Source organism: Maniola hyperantus, chromosome 15 (genome assembly GCF_902806685.2).
Source record: "Maniola hyperantus chromosome 15, iAphHyp1.2, whole genome shotgun sequence".
NCBI classification, from domain to species: Eukaryota; Metazoa; Arthropoda; class Insecta; order Lepidoptera; family Nymphalidae; genus Maniola; species Maniola hyperantus.
In genome coordinates, this window is record NC_048550.1 from 11,652,642 (window position 1) to 11,669,361 (window position 16,720).

General features: G+C 38.4%; 2 protein-coding genes across 4 annotated transcripts in view; one reads left to right on the forward strand and one right to left on the reverse strand.

Moving 5' to 3' along the window:
- The window catches only part of LOC117988929 (uncharacterized), a 41,307-nt gene extending 35,987 nt beyond the window's left edge, over window positions 1-5,320 (reverse strand). For all 3 annotated transcript variants that reach the window (XM_069503661.1, XM_069503660.1, XM_069503659.1), the window contains exon 1: window positions 5,189-5,320. In XM_069503661.1, coding sequence (XP_069359762.1) covers window positions 5,189-5,249 — 61 coding nt within the window. In that variant the 5' untranslated portion in view covers window positions 5,250-5,320. The remainder of the gene's footprint in view (window positions 1-5,188) is intronic.
- The window catches only part of LOC117988924 (4-hydroxyphenylpyruvate dioxygenase-like), a 326,462-nt gene that overhangs the window by 123,412 nt on the left and 186,330 nt on the right, over window positions 1-16,720 (forward strand). The window lies entirely within an intron of this gene.

Genomic DNA, 16,720 nt, shown 5'->3' on the forward strand with positions numbered 1-16,720 from the left:
TTACATGACGGCCATTTTGAAATTTTATTATTTGTTGGTATAGCGGCAATAGACACACATTCTGGCAAAATCTCAACTCTCTATCTATTATGGTTCATTTATATGGAGCTTTAGTAATAGAGTCCCGTTGGCAGCCTTCGGGTACGGAACCTAAATCCTCGCGGACGTATCGGGGGCATCATCTATACCTAGTACCTAGGCGACAGGTCGAGATGGCAATCGAGGTATGAGGCAGGGAAACGCCCCGCACACCCGCACGTCACCCGCGCCGGCGGGGGCTGTGCGGGTGTGCGGGGCGTCGCGTCCCTGCGATTGAAATCTCGACCTATCGCGTACTATAGTTGATTATAATTACTCATTTTCAAAGTACATTTTTAAATATTTAATGAGCTAAAATAGGCCTGGTTATTACAAAAGCGATATTACGAACGATAATTATATTGGTTCAACCGATAAAGCCTCTACGCAGTTCTAATAACAAAATGTATGGCAACAAGCAATCATAAGTTATTACCCACTCGCTTAGCATTCAATAACGCTTTTCCGCTAATAACTAATAGGTACCTACTAATAATAATCGTGCAATATACTAAGTATTGGTACATACATCCTTGACTTTGTATAGCGGAATATTTTCAAGCCACATTAAACGTGGTTATAAGTAACATCCATTTAACCGTCCCGTGACCCTTTACGGGTTGTTTAACAAATTTAAATATTCGTAGCAATTCAAAACCTTGTACTTATCATTAGGTAAGCCCCTTCCAGTGCTAATGTGTCTGCTTTTTTGCATATTTTGCTAAATTTGCATAGTATAATGACCCCGACTTAGCCGAACACAAAAGGTTTGCGATGTTATCAGTTAGTTATAAAGTTGGAACCTCTCACTTATAAACCCACAGCAACCACTGTCCCAGAGAGATCGTCATAGCTTGAAGAATTGATATGACAATACAAGCACGTCTACGACAGGTTGAGATGGCAATCGGGGTATGAGGCGGGGGGACGCCGCGCAAACCCGCACGTCACCCGCTTGTCTGCACCGGGTTAGCGCGGGGGCTGTGCGGGGCGTTCGCTCCCCGATTGCCATCTCGACCTGTCGCGTACTATAGTTACGTTGTCACCACATTTATATCAACCCAGCGTCGACCCACTACTGAACACGGGTCACCACTCTGAATGGGAGGAATTTAAGGCGCGCACTGATCAAGTGCAGATTGCCAGATCTTACTTACACCTTTGCGAACATCGCCAAAAACTCTCAGGATGGAGGTTTCCTCACGATGTTTCCGTCACCTTAAACCACGTGATATTTAGTTACTCAAACCGCAAATATTTGTCTCTGAGAGTTTGAGGTGCGACCCTCAAGCCCTCCGTATTGGAGGTTTAACCTTAACCACTAAACTGTCACAGCTTATTAAACTTTTCAAGTTTCAATTACGAAGTTGTTGTGGGCTCTTCTCAGACTCGGGCGCGTTTGGAACCCTCGTAGCTTTAGTTTTAAGTACGTAATTAATCATCACCACTAGGTTTATTATCATCATTCAAATTAACAATTTTAACCATCAGTAAGCGTAACATTTCTAAAGAAATAATTTGAATTTGAATTAGTATTTATTTGATTTTCATAATATTCAAGGTAATTATCACAGCCTGGTTCCAAATATAGCAAAACAAACAGAAACGTGGAAAGGTATATCGATTTACGTGAATTATAAATATCACAGATGTATGATTGACGTGACAGCTGAACAACGAAAAATATAGTATGAACTACTTTTCACATATCTAATCAGTTCTATCATATACTAGCTGAGCCACTCTGGCTTCATTTGGGTGGAATTCCTGAAAATACTTTCGCACAGAAAGCGTACTGTACGAGAACTACTGGTCTCAAAGCCCAAGGTCTTTAGCCTTTGTAGAGAAGCTTAGCTTTTTGCTGAGAGCAGCATTCAAGAAACTCGATGGCTGTATCTAAAAATAAGTATTTTGTTTAGGCACGCCACACCATGAGGGAAATGCCGCCATCCATACTAATATTATAAATGCGTGTCTGTGTATCTGTCTGTCTGCTAGCCTTTCACGGCCCATCTGTTCAACCGATTTTGACGAAATTCGGTACAGAAATAGGTTTCATCCCGGGGAAGGACATAGGCTACTCTTTATCCCGAAAAATTCAAGAGTTCCCACGGGATTCTTAAAAACCTAAATCCGCGCGAAAGAAGTCGCGGGCATCATCTAGTGTTTAATAAAGATAGGTAGTTATTTCATGCTTCAATTTTGAAAATTGATGAAAATTAGGAATGGGTTAGTTTTATATTTAATTTAATTTAATAGTTGCGATAATACGATTTACGATAATAGTCTTCTAAATATATAAAAGGAAAAGCTGACCGACTGACTGATCTATCAACGCACATCTCAAACTACTGGACGGATCGGGCTGAAATTTGGCATGCAGATAGCTATTATGGCGTAGGCATCCGCTAAGACAGGATTTTTGAAAATTCAACCCAAAGGTAAACAAATAAAGTAAAATGGAACAAATCAAAGGTAAAATAGGGGTTTGAAATTTGTGTATAAGCTAGTAATATATAATAATAATAATAATATAATCGTGTTTCTATCAAACAAATTGATAGGCCTAGTAAAGGTTGATATCTACTTGAGTGAAGAGCCTAATATTGACATTCATATCAATACGTCCTCTGAATATTAGATGCGAGGTAAAGGTCACCCGGCCGTTGCGTGACTCTATGGCAAGGCCTCATGAGGCCTCTGTCGATTTCGTTGTCTGTGTAATAATGTAACGTTTTTATAATTGAATTCCTTTTGGACATTACTATTATGGAGGAATTGTGTGTAGAGCACCTACAAATCTATGTATATTATGAATGCGGAAACCGACTGACTTATACATAATCAAAAAATATTAGGTATGGTACAAAAATTATAAACCGGATATTATATACGGGATATAAGACGAATGCTATTTTTCAGATTTCACTCCGGAGTTTCCTTGGGATTTTATAAATTTAAATCCACGTGGACGAAGTTTATATAAAAAAAACAATTTTACAATGTTGAGACGAATGCGCAAACTTATTCATTATAGCTGGCTCAGGCCGAGTAGGATGAGGCACATGCTCGACGAACTGGTGAATGAGGCATCAGCATCACTTGAAGTGCCACCATTTGCAGCAGTCTTTAGTAGGTATTCATAAAATATCCTTCAGCCAGTGTGCATCCATTGTTGGACACGCTTTTTAGGGTTCCGTACCTCAAAAGGAAAAACGGAACCCTTATAGGATCACTTTGTTGTCTGTCTGTCAAGAAACCTACAGGGTACTTCCCGTTGACCTAGAATCATGAAATTTGGCAGGTAGGTACATCTTATTATTATAGCTGACATTTGGGGAAAAATCTGAAAACCGTGAATTTAGGGTTAGATCACACAAAAAAAAAATTGTGGTCATAAACTAATAATTAGTATTTTTAACTTTCGAAGTGAGATAACTATATCAAGTGGGGTATCATATGAAAGGTCTTCACCTGTACATTCTAAAACAGATTTTAATTTATTGTTATGCATCATAGTTTTTGAATTATCGTTCAAAATGTCGAAAAAATACGACTGTAGTACGGAAACCTCGTTTAGCGGGGGCAGTGCAGACTGTAGGGCGTTACCTCCCCGATTGCCATCTCGACCACGTGTTATACATCATTGGTGAATAGGCAGCCTTACTGTTTATTAATTTAATCAATGCATTTCAATATTAATAAATACGTTATGAAAGAGGCAAGCTGGTACATTGTTTGTTTATGCAAATCGGTCTATGTAAATCAGCGCAGCCATGGGAGAAATTTGAATATTTTTCTCCTCTCTCATTTAAATATTCCGCACGCTTCCGTGTTCATACGTTTATATTATTTAAACAATCTTTTTTTATTATAAACTAATTAGCTAATGCCCGGCATGGGTCTGTGTGCCCGGCATGTTTTGAAATACTCTCAGGCATGCAGGTTTCTTCACGATGTTTTTTTTTCCTATAACTACTTACTAAGTTATAATATAAAAGATTATTATTATTATTATTATTTATTTACTATCTACATATTATAAAGAGGTATGGTTTGCAAGTTTGTTTGTAGGAAGTAATGTCTGGAACTACTGAGCAGATTTTGAAAATTCTTTCACTAGTAGAAAGCTACATTATTCCTGAGTAACATTGGCTATATTTTGTTTTAGAAAAAAAAGATCCCTATGAAAATTGTAATAACCCGTGCGAGGGCAGGGCGGATCGCTAGTATGGAATAAAATCCCTATCTAATCTAACAGAAAATACTACCAAATGATTACGACATTTTAATGCGTCGTGCCGCGTGCGTGATCATCTCTAATTTTGTCAATTCTTCTGCAGTCGCTTCGATCCATTCACGAGGTTGCTACCATTTTAATATTTCTGAATGTTTTTTAGTCACGCAGCAGTTGTTAAGTGTTTTAAAATAGAAAGATGAAAAAGTGCCTTTGTTCGTTTGTTTTGCAAAATACTGCCGCTTAGGCTTACAGCTATGTGGGATATAAAGTACTAGCTTATGATCGCGACTTCATCCGCAAACCCCTACCCCTACCCCTTTTTACTCCCTGAGAGGTTGAATTTTTGAAAATCCTAGGACTGTCTACATCATAATACATCTGCATGCCAAATTTCAGCCCGATCCGTCCAGTAGTTTCAGTTGTGAGCGGTGCGTTGATAGACCAGTCAGTCAGTCAATTAGTCACCCTTTCCGTTTTTCGGTACGATGCCGTGTAGATTGAGGAGTATAGGACTAATCAATCTAAATTATTTGACGATTCAAAAGCACTTGTAAAAGTTTAAGTGAATAAATTTATATTCTATTCTAAATAATATATTCTATTCAATTCAAAACTGTCATACCTCTTCCAAGTTACCCCAGTTCCATCCTAGACTTCATTGTCACTTCTAACCATTCAAATAAAGTAAAATAAATAAAGCTAGCTTTAAGTTTTATTGTAATATTTTCTACAAAAAAACATAATATTTTGTAAATAAAACCATTAGTTTAGGTTTGACATCTATGGGCACTCCGAACACTATCAACACTAGCATGTCGGTGACGCGACCTTGAAGTTTTTTCTCATCCTAAAATCGCTTATAGTACTTACTTTTATCCTCGCTCGCATATTTAGCTTCATTCTTTAATATCCGCAACAGTTCTACACTCATTTTATTTCAACACATAAATCAATTTATTTCCAAAGTTCTCAAGTAACTTCACAACTTTTCCCAACTGAAATAAGTTAGGTACTTAACTCTATAAAAATTAAATGAAATAAATATTACTAAGCAAAGCTTAAATTAAAATTTAAAAGTTTATTTCAAATAGTTCAAATTTCGAGCATGAGTACGAGTATTTCGTAGTACGCGTGCCTCTACGGCTCTACGCGACGTGTGGCTACGCCGCCCTACGACGTAGCACTGGCTAAGGTCTACGAGTTTCCCTACTGGCCAAAAGCCGTGAAAGCCTATTAGTTAAATCGTATACATCTCACGCAAACCTCTTGAGATCGAATCTTAAGTCATGATCTCCCGAACCTGACCGTATCGGACCTGATGAAAAAAACCTGACGTGTATTGCCAGCCTTAGTCTAACGACTTTGTGATAGTTCTAATAAGTTTCAATAATTTTGTAAAGTGGTGATAATAAAAAGAATACCCGGCTGAGTTTGTTGTGGGCTCTTCTCAGACCTGGGCGCGTTTGGAACCCTCGTAGCTTTAGTTTTAAGTTTGCGTTATAATTATCACCACTATATTATCTTACAAATCTAACACTATACCAGACAATCAATAAGAGTAATTTATTACCTATTTTGAATAAATCATTTGACTTTGACTTTGACTTGACGTGGATTCCATTCATCACAATAATATAATGGAACTTTTTTGAGCCATGGAGTCTTAGTACTCATCTAGACTAGACAGACTAGACATCTCTACTCGATTCATCTGGTGACAGAAGAGCTGGCTCATTTTTTGCGCAACGGATCAGCCTGGCTGTCCAGCGCGGAAATGCAGCCAGTATTCTTGGCATCATTCCACGCGGGCATGGTTTGTAAAGTAATTAGATAAGGTTTTATTGTAATATTTTCTATAAAAAAAATTGATAAGATCTGGGATTTGTTTGAAAAAACTACTGTCATCATTAACTTCTTCTAAGCTTATTGCCGACACTCTGTTGGCCAAAGGTCTCCTCTCAGAATGAGAAAGGGTTAGGCCATAGACACCAGGCTGCTGGACAAAAGCGTATTGACAGACTTCATGCACTTTCGAGCACATTATGGAGAACCTCAGGCATGCAGGTTTTCTCACGATGTTTTCCTTCACCGTTAAAGCAGTGATATTTAATTGCTTAAAACGACTCTACTAAGAGAATAATATATTACTAATTACAAGTCAACTCTTGGAATTGAATTGCTAATAAAACTTTATACTTACTATGTGTGTTTTTAGGGTTCCATGTCTCCCAAAAAAGGAACTCTTAAAGGTTCACTTCGTCGTCTTACTGTCTGTCTGAAAGCCGTGAATGTGTGGTTACATCACAGAAAAAAACTAAAAAGTGTAATTTCTTGTACGGGTACGGGACCCTCCGTGTGCGAATCCAATTTGCAGTTGAGCGGTTTTTAGGGTTCCGTAGCCAAATGGCTAAAAACGGAACCCTTATAGATTCGTCATGTCTGTCTGTCTGTCCGTCCGTATGTCACAGCCACTTTTTCCGAAACTATAAGAGCTATACTCTTGAAACTTGGTAAGTAGATATATTTTGTGAACCGCATTAATATTTTCACACAAAAATAGAAAAAAAACAATAAATTTTAGGGTTTCCCATACTTATAACTGAAACTCAAGAATTTTTTTTTCATCGAAACCATACGTGTTTTTGGAGCGTGCCATCAGGAGTTAAAAGCTCGTGACTAACTAACCAAATTAAGTTTATCATCAGATAAATCGTAAATTGTAGGGACACTAATATGTATAATCTCATGGGACAACGAAGTATCACTAGCGCTTTGCATACAACATAGTTTGGTTTTGGTTTGGTTCGCATTTGACTATTAACCAATCGAACTTAATGAAATTTTGTAGACACGTTCTAGAAATAAGTGTGAGGTTTTCTAGATTTCTGTAAAAATATTTTAATGTATATAACGGGTACATACCACGATTAATTTTTGTTTTTATTTGTCGATATTTCAACCCAATTGCACGGGTCGTAGTCACTACGGGACCCGTGCAATTGGGTTGGAGTATCGACAAACAAAAACAAAAATTAATCGTGGTATGTACCCGTTATATACATTAAAATATGTCGTTAAGGTGACGCAGGACGCTCGACCGAAATTGGCAGCGCACGTGGGTAACATGTTTGCTTTTCACTTGACATTGTATGAGAAAGTTGAGAGGCACGATGATTTTCACTGAAATCAAGCGCGCGAAAAGGGTTTAGGAAAAGTATTTTTGAGAAAAAACTGCTGAATTTATGTTTGCAAAGTAAAGTTATTTCAACTAATGAATAAATAAACTACGTCTAATGATAAATTGTTTTAGAATTTTCATATCCCTAATCTTATTTATTTACGCCCAAAGTTGTCATTAATTTAGTGTTAAAATAGAAATGTTTTGACCCTCGTAACTTTTAAATCAATATTTTTGTCAATGTTTTATATATCAATAAACCTAGATAATGACGAGATAAATCGATATAATTCTTAGTTTTGTGCGTACAACATCGAATATTGTTGTAATTTCCCTCCTACTTTTGTATGGGGAAAGCACTGAACTGAGTCCCCTTAAACCACGAAATAAGCTTAAAATCATTAGTTCTGTAAAAATATGTAATTTTAAAGTTACATCGGGTCAAATATTTACATACAAATCTTTGAGCCAGTGCAGTCAGATAGATAAAGTCGCAAGCATCATCTATAGTAATTCAATAAAGCACTGCTGGCATGTCCTGCAAAATAAAATAAAACCCTTCCAAAAATAATTTGTGCTCTGGCCACAAAATAGTGAACGTTATGCCAGACATTCTAAGGGTAAGAGTTTCTACGGGATTTATAAAAACCTAAAATCACGCGGATAGAGTCGCAAGCATCATCTAGTAATTCAATAAAGGCACTGCTAGCATGTCCTACAAAATAAAATAAAATCCTTCCAAATATAATTTGTGTTCTAGTGCTGGCAACAAAATAGAAAACGTTGGCAGCTAGCACGATGCGATTCAGAAACGTTTTTCTTTTATTTTGCGGCCAGATTCTTTAGAAGTTTACTACTTGACCTTAAATTATAAAACCCCTCGAAATTCTTTCGTTTCTTGTTTCTTTTCGAAAAGGCAACTACGCTGTAAAATGTTGTAGGTACCTCTATGCCTGAATTATAACCGTTTTCAATGTCACATTTTAGTAAAACAAATGTTTGGCGTATATTATGTTAATTATAGGAAAGTAGTTAGTCAATTTTAAAGTTTTTCCAAAAATATTATAGTCATACATCCATACTACTTCATATTTAGTACTAGATGATGCCCGCGACTTCGTCCGCGTGGATTATTTAGGTTTTTAAAAATCCCGTGGGAACTCTTTTGTTTTCCGGGATAAAAACTATGTCTTTCCCCGGGATGTAAGCTTATTCTGTACCAAATTCTATCAAAATCGGTTTAACTGTTGGGCAGTGAATAGCTAGCAGACAGACAGACAGACGCACTTTCGCATTTATAATATTAATATGGAGTATATGGAATAAAGAGTGGCTTTCTGTCTGTTTGTTACCTTTTCACGACTCATCGGCTTTTGACGAAATTTGATACAGAGGTAACTTGCATCACGGACCCGGACATTTAATGTTGCTTTTTATCCCGGAAAATCTAAGAGTTCCCGCGGTAAAGCACTTGCGTTGACAGAGGCACTAGGTGGACAGATAAAACCGTCGCGTCGTCGGGAACCGCTGAATTCCACATCGAAGAAGATTAAAGTCTCAACAAGAAAGCTATGTCCAGCTGTGGACATCTATCATTTGAGTACGATGACGACAACGATTCAGTTACTGAATTAGACTAAAGTTACTGAACCTACAATCAGTTCCGCCGTTAGAGGCAGCGATATGATTACCTACTATTCTATAAATCGATGGTTAGAGGCCCGTGGCAAATTCATCGGATAGGGCCCTCCCACAGCGAAATTTCTTTTCAAAGTGTATGCACTTTATTAGGCAACTCATAAATAAAACTAATACATAATAAACGTTAGTTAGTTTTGTTGAGGATCCTTACGGGCTGGGAGGCCCCGTCGGCTAGGGACCCATGGAATTCTGTCTGTCTTACCACCCTATTTTAACGCCACTGCCTACAATACCACAATACCGATTGACAAAATCACAACTAGCACCACTAGGTACTTATATATAGGCATAACTTGATCATAGTTCATAGTAATAAAAAGAAACTTAATATGCTAGATTTACGATCACACGGTAGTAAAAACCCTTCCTTTATAAAGGGAGTCATATAAATAGCCCTGCCGTTATATTTCACTGGCAACGAGCAAACGCACCTATCCGGAGGCATAAAACCTTTTTACAGTGGATTAAAGGGCGGTTAGAGATCAGTACCCGTAGTACAAGATTTTACGTCTCACCAAACCAAACCAAATTCGAGAGTCGAAATACTTCCGCGTTACAGTAAACTGGATCTTAACTGCCTTGTTTTAAAGCTCAAGTTTGTCTACACTTCTACAGCCAGCGCTCCAAGCGGAAACATTGCGAAATTAAAATCAGTGGCATTGAATATTTGACTTCAATTCAAGGCTGTTTAGGTCCATTTTACTGTAACGCGGAAGTATTTCGACTCTCGAATTTGGTTTGGTTTGGTGAGACGTAAAATCTTGTACTACGGGTACAGGATCTTACTAAAAACGTTCCCATAAACCTACGATTTCTATCGTAATCACTTTGGTTAGTTTTTAACCTATTCAGTGGATTTTTTAGCTTCTTTGACTCAACTGAGTACTTAGTCTTTTGTAAGTGGTTTGGAATCTTATTGGAAAATGTCGGATGCTTTGCTTACAGGCTACTGCTAGTTTCCGGCTAAGTTATACCACCTTTTTTCCTACTGTAGAGGTACAATTACTCAGTAAATCTACTGACTGACTTATGTTTGTGTACCAAGAGATTTGGGAGAACATTTTTCTTGAATTGCCCTAGGGGTAAGGACGGATTTTGAGAAGTTGGAAAAGGATCTTTAAAACCATAAATCTCCGCGGACGAAGTCGCGGAAGTAAGCTAGTTTAAAAAAAATCGAAGCAACATAATATACAGTACGCGGCAGAAAGTAAGTGTTCATCGGCCATTAGAATGACATTTCGGCTTTGTAGAGCGTTTTCTCTATCACTCATATCTATTATGACGTTTTGTCGGTCTCAACGACAGAGACAATGCTCTACAAATCTGCTATCTCCTTCTAAAGGTCGATGTATGTACCTACATTACTTTCTGCCGCGTACCTACTGTATCTAGCATTCAAAGCAAGAAATTAATCTGTAACGCTATGCAACTAAAACTACTTTTGAAAACGCCTAACGACGCAGCCTCAATCTCACGCTTCTATCCCTACTCTGATTTCTGTGGTCTCCACCCACAGAAAATTGCGCCGTTACGCAAACTGTAGAATTTATCAGTTTGCTATGCAAAATAAGGATTACTTATCAAACAAGTACCTACTCACAATAACAATCTCATGGGATTGCATGAAAGAGATTGCTGCTTAACGATAAAGCCAAGCTTTTGCTTTTTATTTCTCTTTTTATTCTATTTGTTTTTTAATAAACATAACATTTTTAAAGGGAGAAAATTCTAAGGGAAAGGGGCCGCGATTCGCGTTCTGGGACGTACCTGGTCCAAAAGTTGTCTATCGCTATTCAGCGTGATAATGCAGCTTGATGGCCACTTTTGGCCCAGGGGCAAACAGGGGTGGACTTTCCACATTACGTCGATCCGTTGCTCCGTTGCAGCGTAATTGAAGGACAAACGAACGAACTTTGAGGTCTTTGAGGGCGACCTCGCACCGGAAGACGCAGTGTTGGAAGACCCCCCACTAGGTGGACGGACGACATCAGACGAGTCGCAGGGAGCCGCTGGATTCAGGCGGCGCAAGACCGTGGCGTGTGGAAGTCCCTACAAGAGAACGATGTCCGGCAGTGGACGTCTATCGGTTGATGATGATGATGATGTACTTTGAAATAAACAATTCAGAAATTTGGATTTTTTTAAAGGATTTTCAAAAATTTCATCCGAGCAAAACCGGGACGGGTCAGCAAGTCGGAATTAAAGTAAAATTGTATTTAAAATCTACCTAGTGCATTATTCAGTACAATAAATAGATAGGAAAGCTGTCTCTAGTTACTACCAGCTACGAAAGCTTTTTTTATAATGTTTAATGGTTAACTGACACGCAATTGAATTCAGTAGCGTTGTAAGTTGTAACGCTTAGTTGATTATACTCTCTGTCGTCGACTTCAGGCATAGAGTAAGGATATGATATTACATACAGAGGGTTTGAAAAAGCCGTCTATACTCTATCCATGGAGAGAAGTTAACATAGGGCTCTCTCTGTTACGTGATTCCATACAAATGACAAAAAAAAGTCAGTCGGCGTTATCTAACCACTTTGAGTAACCAACCAATCTATGTTTTCGAATGTTTTTATTTTTACGAGACATTTCACCGCGATTAATAGCCTCATCTGGTGATAGAAGGGCTGGCTCGTTTTTCAGTTCAGCCTGGCTGTACAGCGCGGAAATGCAGCCAGTATTCTTGGCACCATTCCACGCGGGCATGATTTGTATTGTAAGGCTAGCTTAAGGTTTTATTGTAATGATTTCAAATTGAATTTCAAATTCATTGAAAACATAGGTTCGTTTGTGATTGGTTGGTCTCACTCAAAATGGTTAACGCCCACTGAATTTTTTGTCCTTGTCATTTGTATGGAATTATGTTAAAGAGAGAGGGATTTATTAACAAACACAAGCGGCACAAAGGAGCGACCAGATTCGACCTACGTAGCTAGGGTCCTATAGATATTAGATAGACAGACAGAAATACTTTATTGCACACAAAACATGAGATAAAGAAGACAAAAAACAATGAAACTAAAAAAAGTTGTATGCAAAGGCGGCTTTATTGCTCAGAGCAATGCCCTATGTCGAAGAGTCGCCGTGGTCGTCATTTACAAAGAGATAGGCGTCAGTCTACTGTGTCTCTCTTTATACTGTACTCCAGGACTATAAAGACCTAGTCCTAGATAGAATAATGTTCCACAGAATTGATAAAGGACGTAAGGGTACTTAACCAAACTGTCGATTTACGCAACCGATTCGCAGTCGGTCTGGCAATTTATATTATTCTCTCGCTATAAGGTTTGCTTTTATTTTAGTTGGCTGTTTTTCTTATCAAATCTTTTCGTCTGTGTTCATTTTTAGGGTTCCGTACCTCAAAAGGAAAAACGGAACCCTTATAGGATCACTTTGTTGTCTGTCTGTCTGTATCTGTCTGTCTGTCTGTGTCTGTCTGTCTATCTATCTGTCTATCTGTCTGTCCGTCTGTCTGTCTTTCGGTCTGTCAAGAAACCTACAGGGTACTTCCCGTTGACTTAGAATCGTGAAATTTGGCAGGTAGTTATATATTATGTTTTCTTGACAGACAATCAGATACCAAAGTGATCATATAAGGGTTCCTTTTTTTATTTTGAGTTATGGAACCCTAAAAGTGTAGCTGTTACTCAAAAAATTACGACTCACATTACAATGTGTAAAAATTGATACTCGATTATTTAACTAAACATAAAAGTATAAATGACACTTTTTCATGCTGGCGTCCTCTTGGAGTCACCGAGGCTGCATTTAATAGACACTAGCGACCCACCCCAGCTTCGCATGGGTGCAATGTAGATACTAATGTGGTGTCATTGAAGTGTCATTGCCTCGGAAACTTTCAAATGGGAGGATTTTTTTCCGACCTAATTCACATTGTTTCAATTTCTCTAGGAATCTCTAATTTTTTGAGAATTAAAATATAGCTATAAACCTTCCTCTTGAATCACTCTATCTATTGGTGAAAACCGCATTAAAATCCGTTGCGTAGTTTAAAAGATCTACGCGCAAAGCTAGAAATAATTGCTTTAACATAGGAAATTCCTTTTTAGCCGGTTTCTACATAATCATATAAACAATTCTCGTAGTTTAGTACGTTTATAACTAGATAGCAGATTCGTAGAGCACTCTCTCGGTCATTGAGACCGACAAAACGTCATATGGGTATGAGTGACAGAGACAACGCTCTACAAAGCTGAAATGTTATTTTAAAGGCCGATGCAAATTAGTTTCGGCCGCGTATTTACATTTTCAAACGGATAGCACGTTTTCATACGGATTCCTCCGTTATGGATTTTATTCCTCAAAGAGATGCCCAACAAAACCAAAAATCTTCTCTTTAGCTAGCACATTGAGTGAGCGTCTTTAGGAATTGGGTATTTGCCTACTTTTGAATTTGATAAATATTATTACATTATTATAAACTAGCTGATGCCCGCGACTTCGCACGCGTGGATTTAGGTTTTTAAAAATCCCGTGGGAACTCATCAATTTTCCGGGATGAAAAGAAGCCTATGTCCTTCCCCGGGATATAAGCTAACTCTGTACCAAATTTCATCAAAATCGGTTGAACGGTTGGGCCGTGAAAAGCTAGCAGACAGACAGACAGACAGACACACTTTCGCATTTATAATATTAGTATGGATCCTTCCAATGGACTAGGATAAAAATAATGACGTACACTGAAAAAAATATTAAAATCCAACAATGATTTACAAAGTTACAGGCATTTTAATTTTGGAGTGGGAGGGTCTTCTATCCCTTTCTCGCAAAACTAAAATTTGTATGAAACCACACGAAGCTACTATGGCATTAGTAGGTGTGACGTCAAACTGCTGTATCGCTATCTCTGTCTAATCAGAAATATTTATATGCTTATAACTTTTTTGTTATTTGATCGATTTAATTAGTTTTTTCAGTTTACGTCACTATTTTTATTCTAGTTTATAATAAAGTAATAAAAAAATTGTAGTCGAATACCCAGTTGTGAACAAGATAGGAAGAAAAAGATTTTCGGTGCTTCTGTTTGTTATCTAGTAAAGAGATCAATTTGATTCAGAATGAACCCCGCCAAACCGAATTAGTTACAAAGTTATAAGCCATATCAAATCACCCACTTTGCATAAAGCTCTTTGACACTTAGTAATTAAGGACCGGCTTTACCAACTTCGGAACAACTGTATGAATAAAGTGCCTACAATTAAGGAGATTTGCATTAGTTGTTTGTCGCGCTCGCTTCGCTTGGCTTCTTTATATTAATCCTACATACAAAAACCAATTACTACTGCTTACAAGTCAGAGCTTATTCCAAATAGGGTTGCCATCCGTTCGGATTTCCCCGGATTTGTCCTTGTTTGGAGGGCGTCCGGGGAGCGTCCGGGCGGAGTTTTAAAAAACCTGAACTTGTGGTTAAAGAATTCATTCTCAAAAGAAATTATTACGCGAACGAAGACGCGGGCATCACCTAGTAATTAATAAATAACAATATTTTATTTTATTTATGAGACAAAAAAGAAACCGCTATGTCCGGGCTTTACACTCGAAAATCCGGGGTTTTGAAGCTCCTTGTCCTAGTGTATAGACTTTGTTGATGGCAACCCTAATTCCAAAGCACAACTAAACTTATACAAAGCTTTTAACTATTAAACTTTTTACTGTTGTTAGGAAGTTCAACCCCGGATAATGCCCGAGAAGCTATTAAGGCTTTGAAATGCCTCTACCTACGCTGCCAGCCGTTTTTCGCCCCCTCTTTATGATATCAGGTTCAGACTACAGGTTCAAGAATTTACAATAATCTGTATAAAAGACTTACATATGTTACATACTTATCTAAAGTGAAAACTTAAAACTACGAGACTTGGGTCACAATTTGTAGAGCGCTATCATTTTTACTCTCGTGCGTTTTGTATATTTTGTCCTACTCATCACCCTGCAGTATGTTTTAAGCCACGTATTATGAATGTAACATGTCTGTGTAATATGTCTATAAACTATGTATATTGTCATTGGGAATTTTAAACCCTTACAGCTAAACAGAGTTAACAATTAAAAGGAGCCAAATTCAAACTTTGTTATAATTCCAAACTCTGAACTACATACAGTACGCGGCCGAAAGTAATGTACATCGACCTTTAGAAGGAGATAGCAAATTTGTAGGGTACTGTCTCTGTCGTTGAGACCGACAAAACGTCATATAGGTGAGTGACAGAGACAACGCTCTACAAAGCCGAAATGTTATTCTAAAGGCCGATTAGGCCGATGTACATTACTTTCGGCCACGTACTGTACCTACTTAATAGTTTTATGATTAGACACCAATTTGTCCCAAACTTAATTATCTAGCCAAGTGTGACAAGATACCTCTATCAAAATTTAATTAAAACCGCCAGAGCCGCAAAAAACGCATATGCAACGCCTTTTGAGTAAAAAGGCGTTGTGATTCTACGAGATATGACTTGTTTACTTATTAAACGACTGTCTAAAAAAGGAGAGTAATATTTTCAGGGTTCATGTATTTTTATTTTTTTTAAATTCAGATACAAGTTAGCCCTTGACTGCAATCTCACCTGGTGGTAAGTGATGATGCAGTCTAAGATGATAGCGGGCTAACCTGGAAGGGGTATGGCAGTTTTTATTAAACCCATACCCCTTTGGTTTCTACACGGCATCGTACCGGAACGCTAAATCGCTTGGCGGCACGGTTTTGCCGGTAGGGTGGTAACTAGCCACGGCCGAAGCCTCCCACCAGACCAGACCAGAAATTTAGAAATTATAAAATTCCAAACCCCTGCCAGGAATCGAACCCGGGACCTCCCACTATTAAGACCACAGCGCTCACCACTGCGCCAGGGAGGTCGTCAAAATGTATGTGTGACTTTCTTTATTCCACCACAACTGCTGAATGACTGAACAGATTTAGAACAGAGAACAGAAAAATAAGCTTTTTGTGGCTTTTGTGGCTGACGACTCGCTTTACTAGTTTTGTCGCTGAGCGACGAGCTTTGAAAAATAAACTCGTTCAGCGATATTCGTTCAGCGATGCTCGCTCGCTTGAACACGTGTAACGCGCACGCAGGTTTGCACAGGACTGAGTCTCTGGTATATAGTGTGTTATCTATGGGACTGAGCGACCGCGGGCGAATGGCGCGAGTAATCGCTCGTCGCACTTGCACACTCGCTTATAGCCCGGCGACAAAACTATCGAAACTACACACTCGCTTCCCGCAGATCGCCAACTCGTTTATAGTTTCTATTTCTACTCGTTTCTCGTCGGACCACTGCCTTACGGATCTGCGGCCGAGTGCGATATATCCTCCATTCCATTGTGTTTTTATATAAATGTAGTTTTATTTTAGGATACCTATCTGTTCTGATAATAATGCCATGCCAGGTGTGACACGACGTGCACCTCTATCAAAATTAATTTGAATTCACGGGGGCACGCTCGGCGAATGCGAATTGAATATTTTGCGGACCGAAGCTTGGGCACACCTGCTTAAT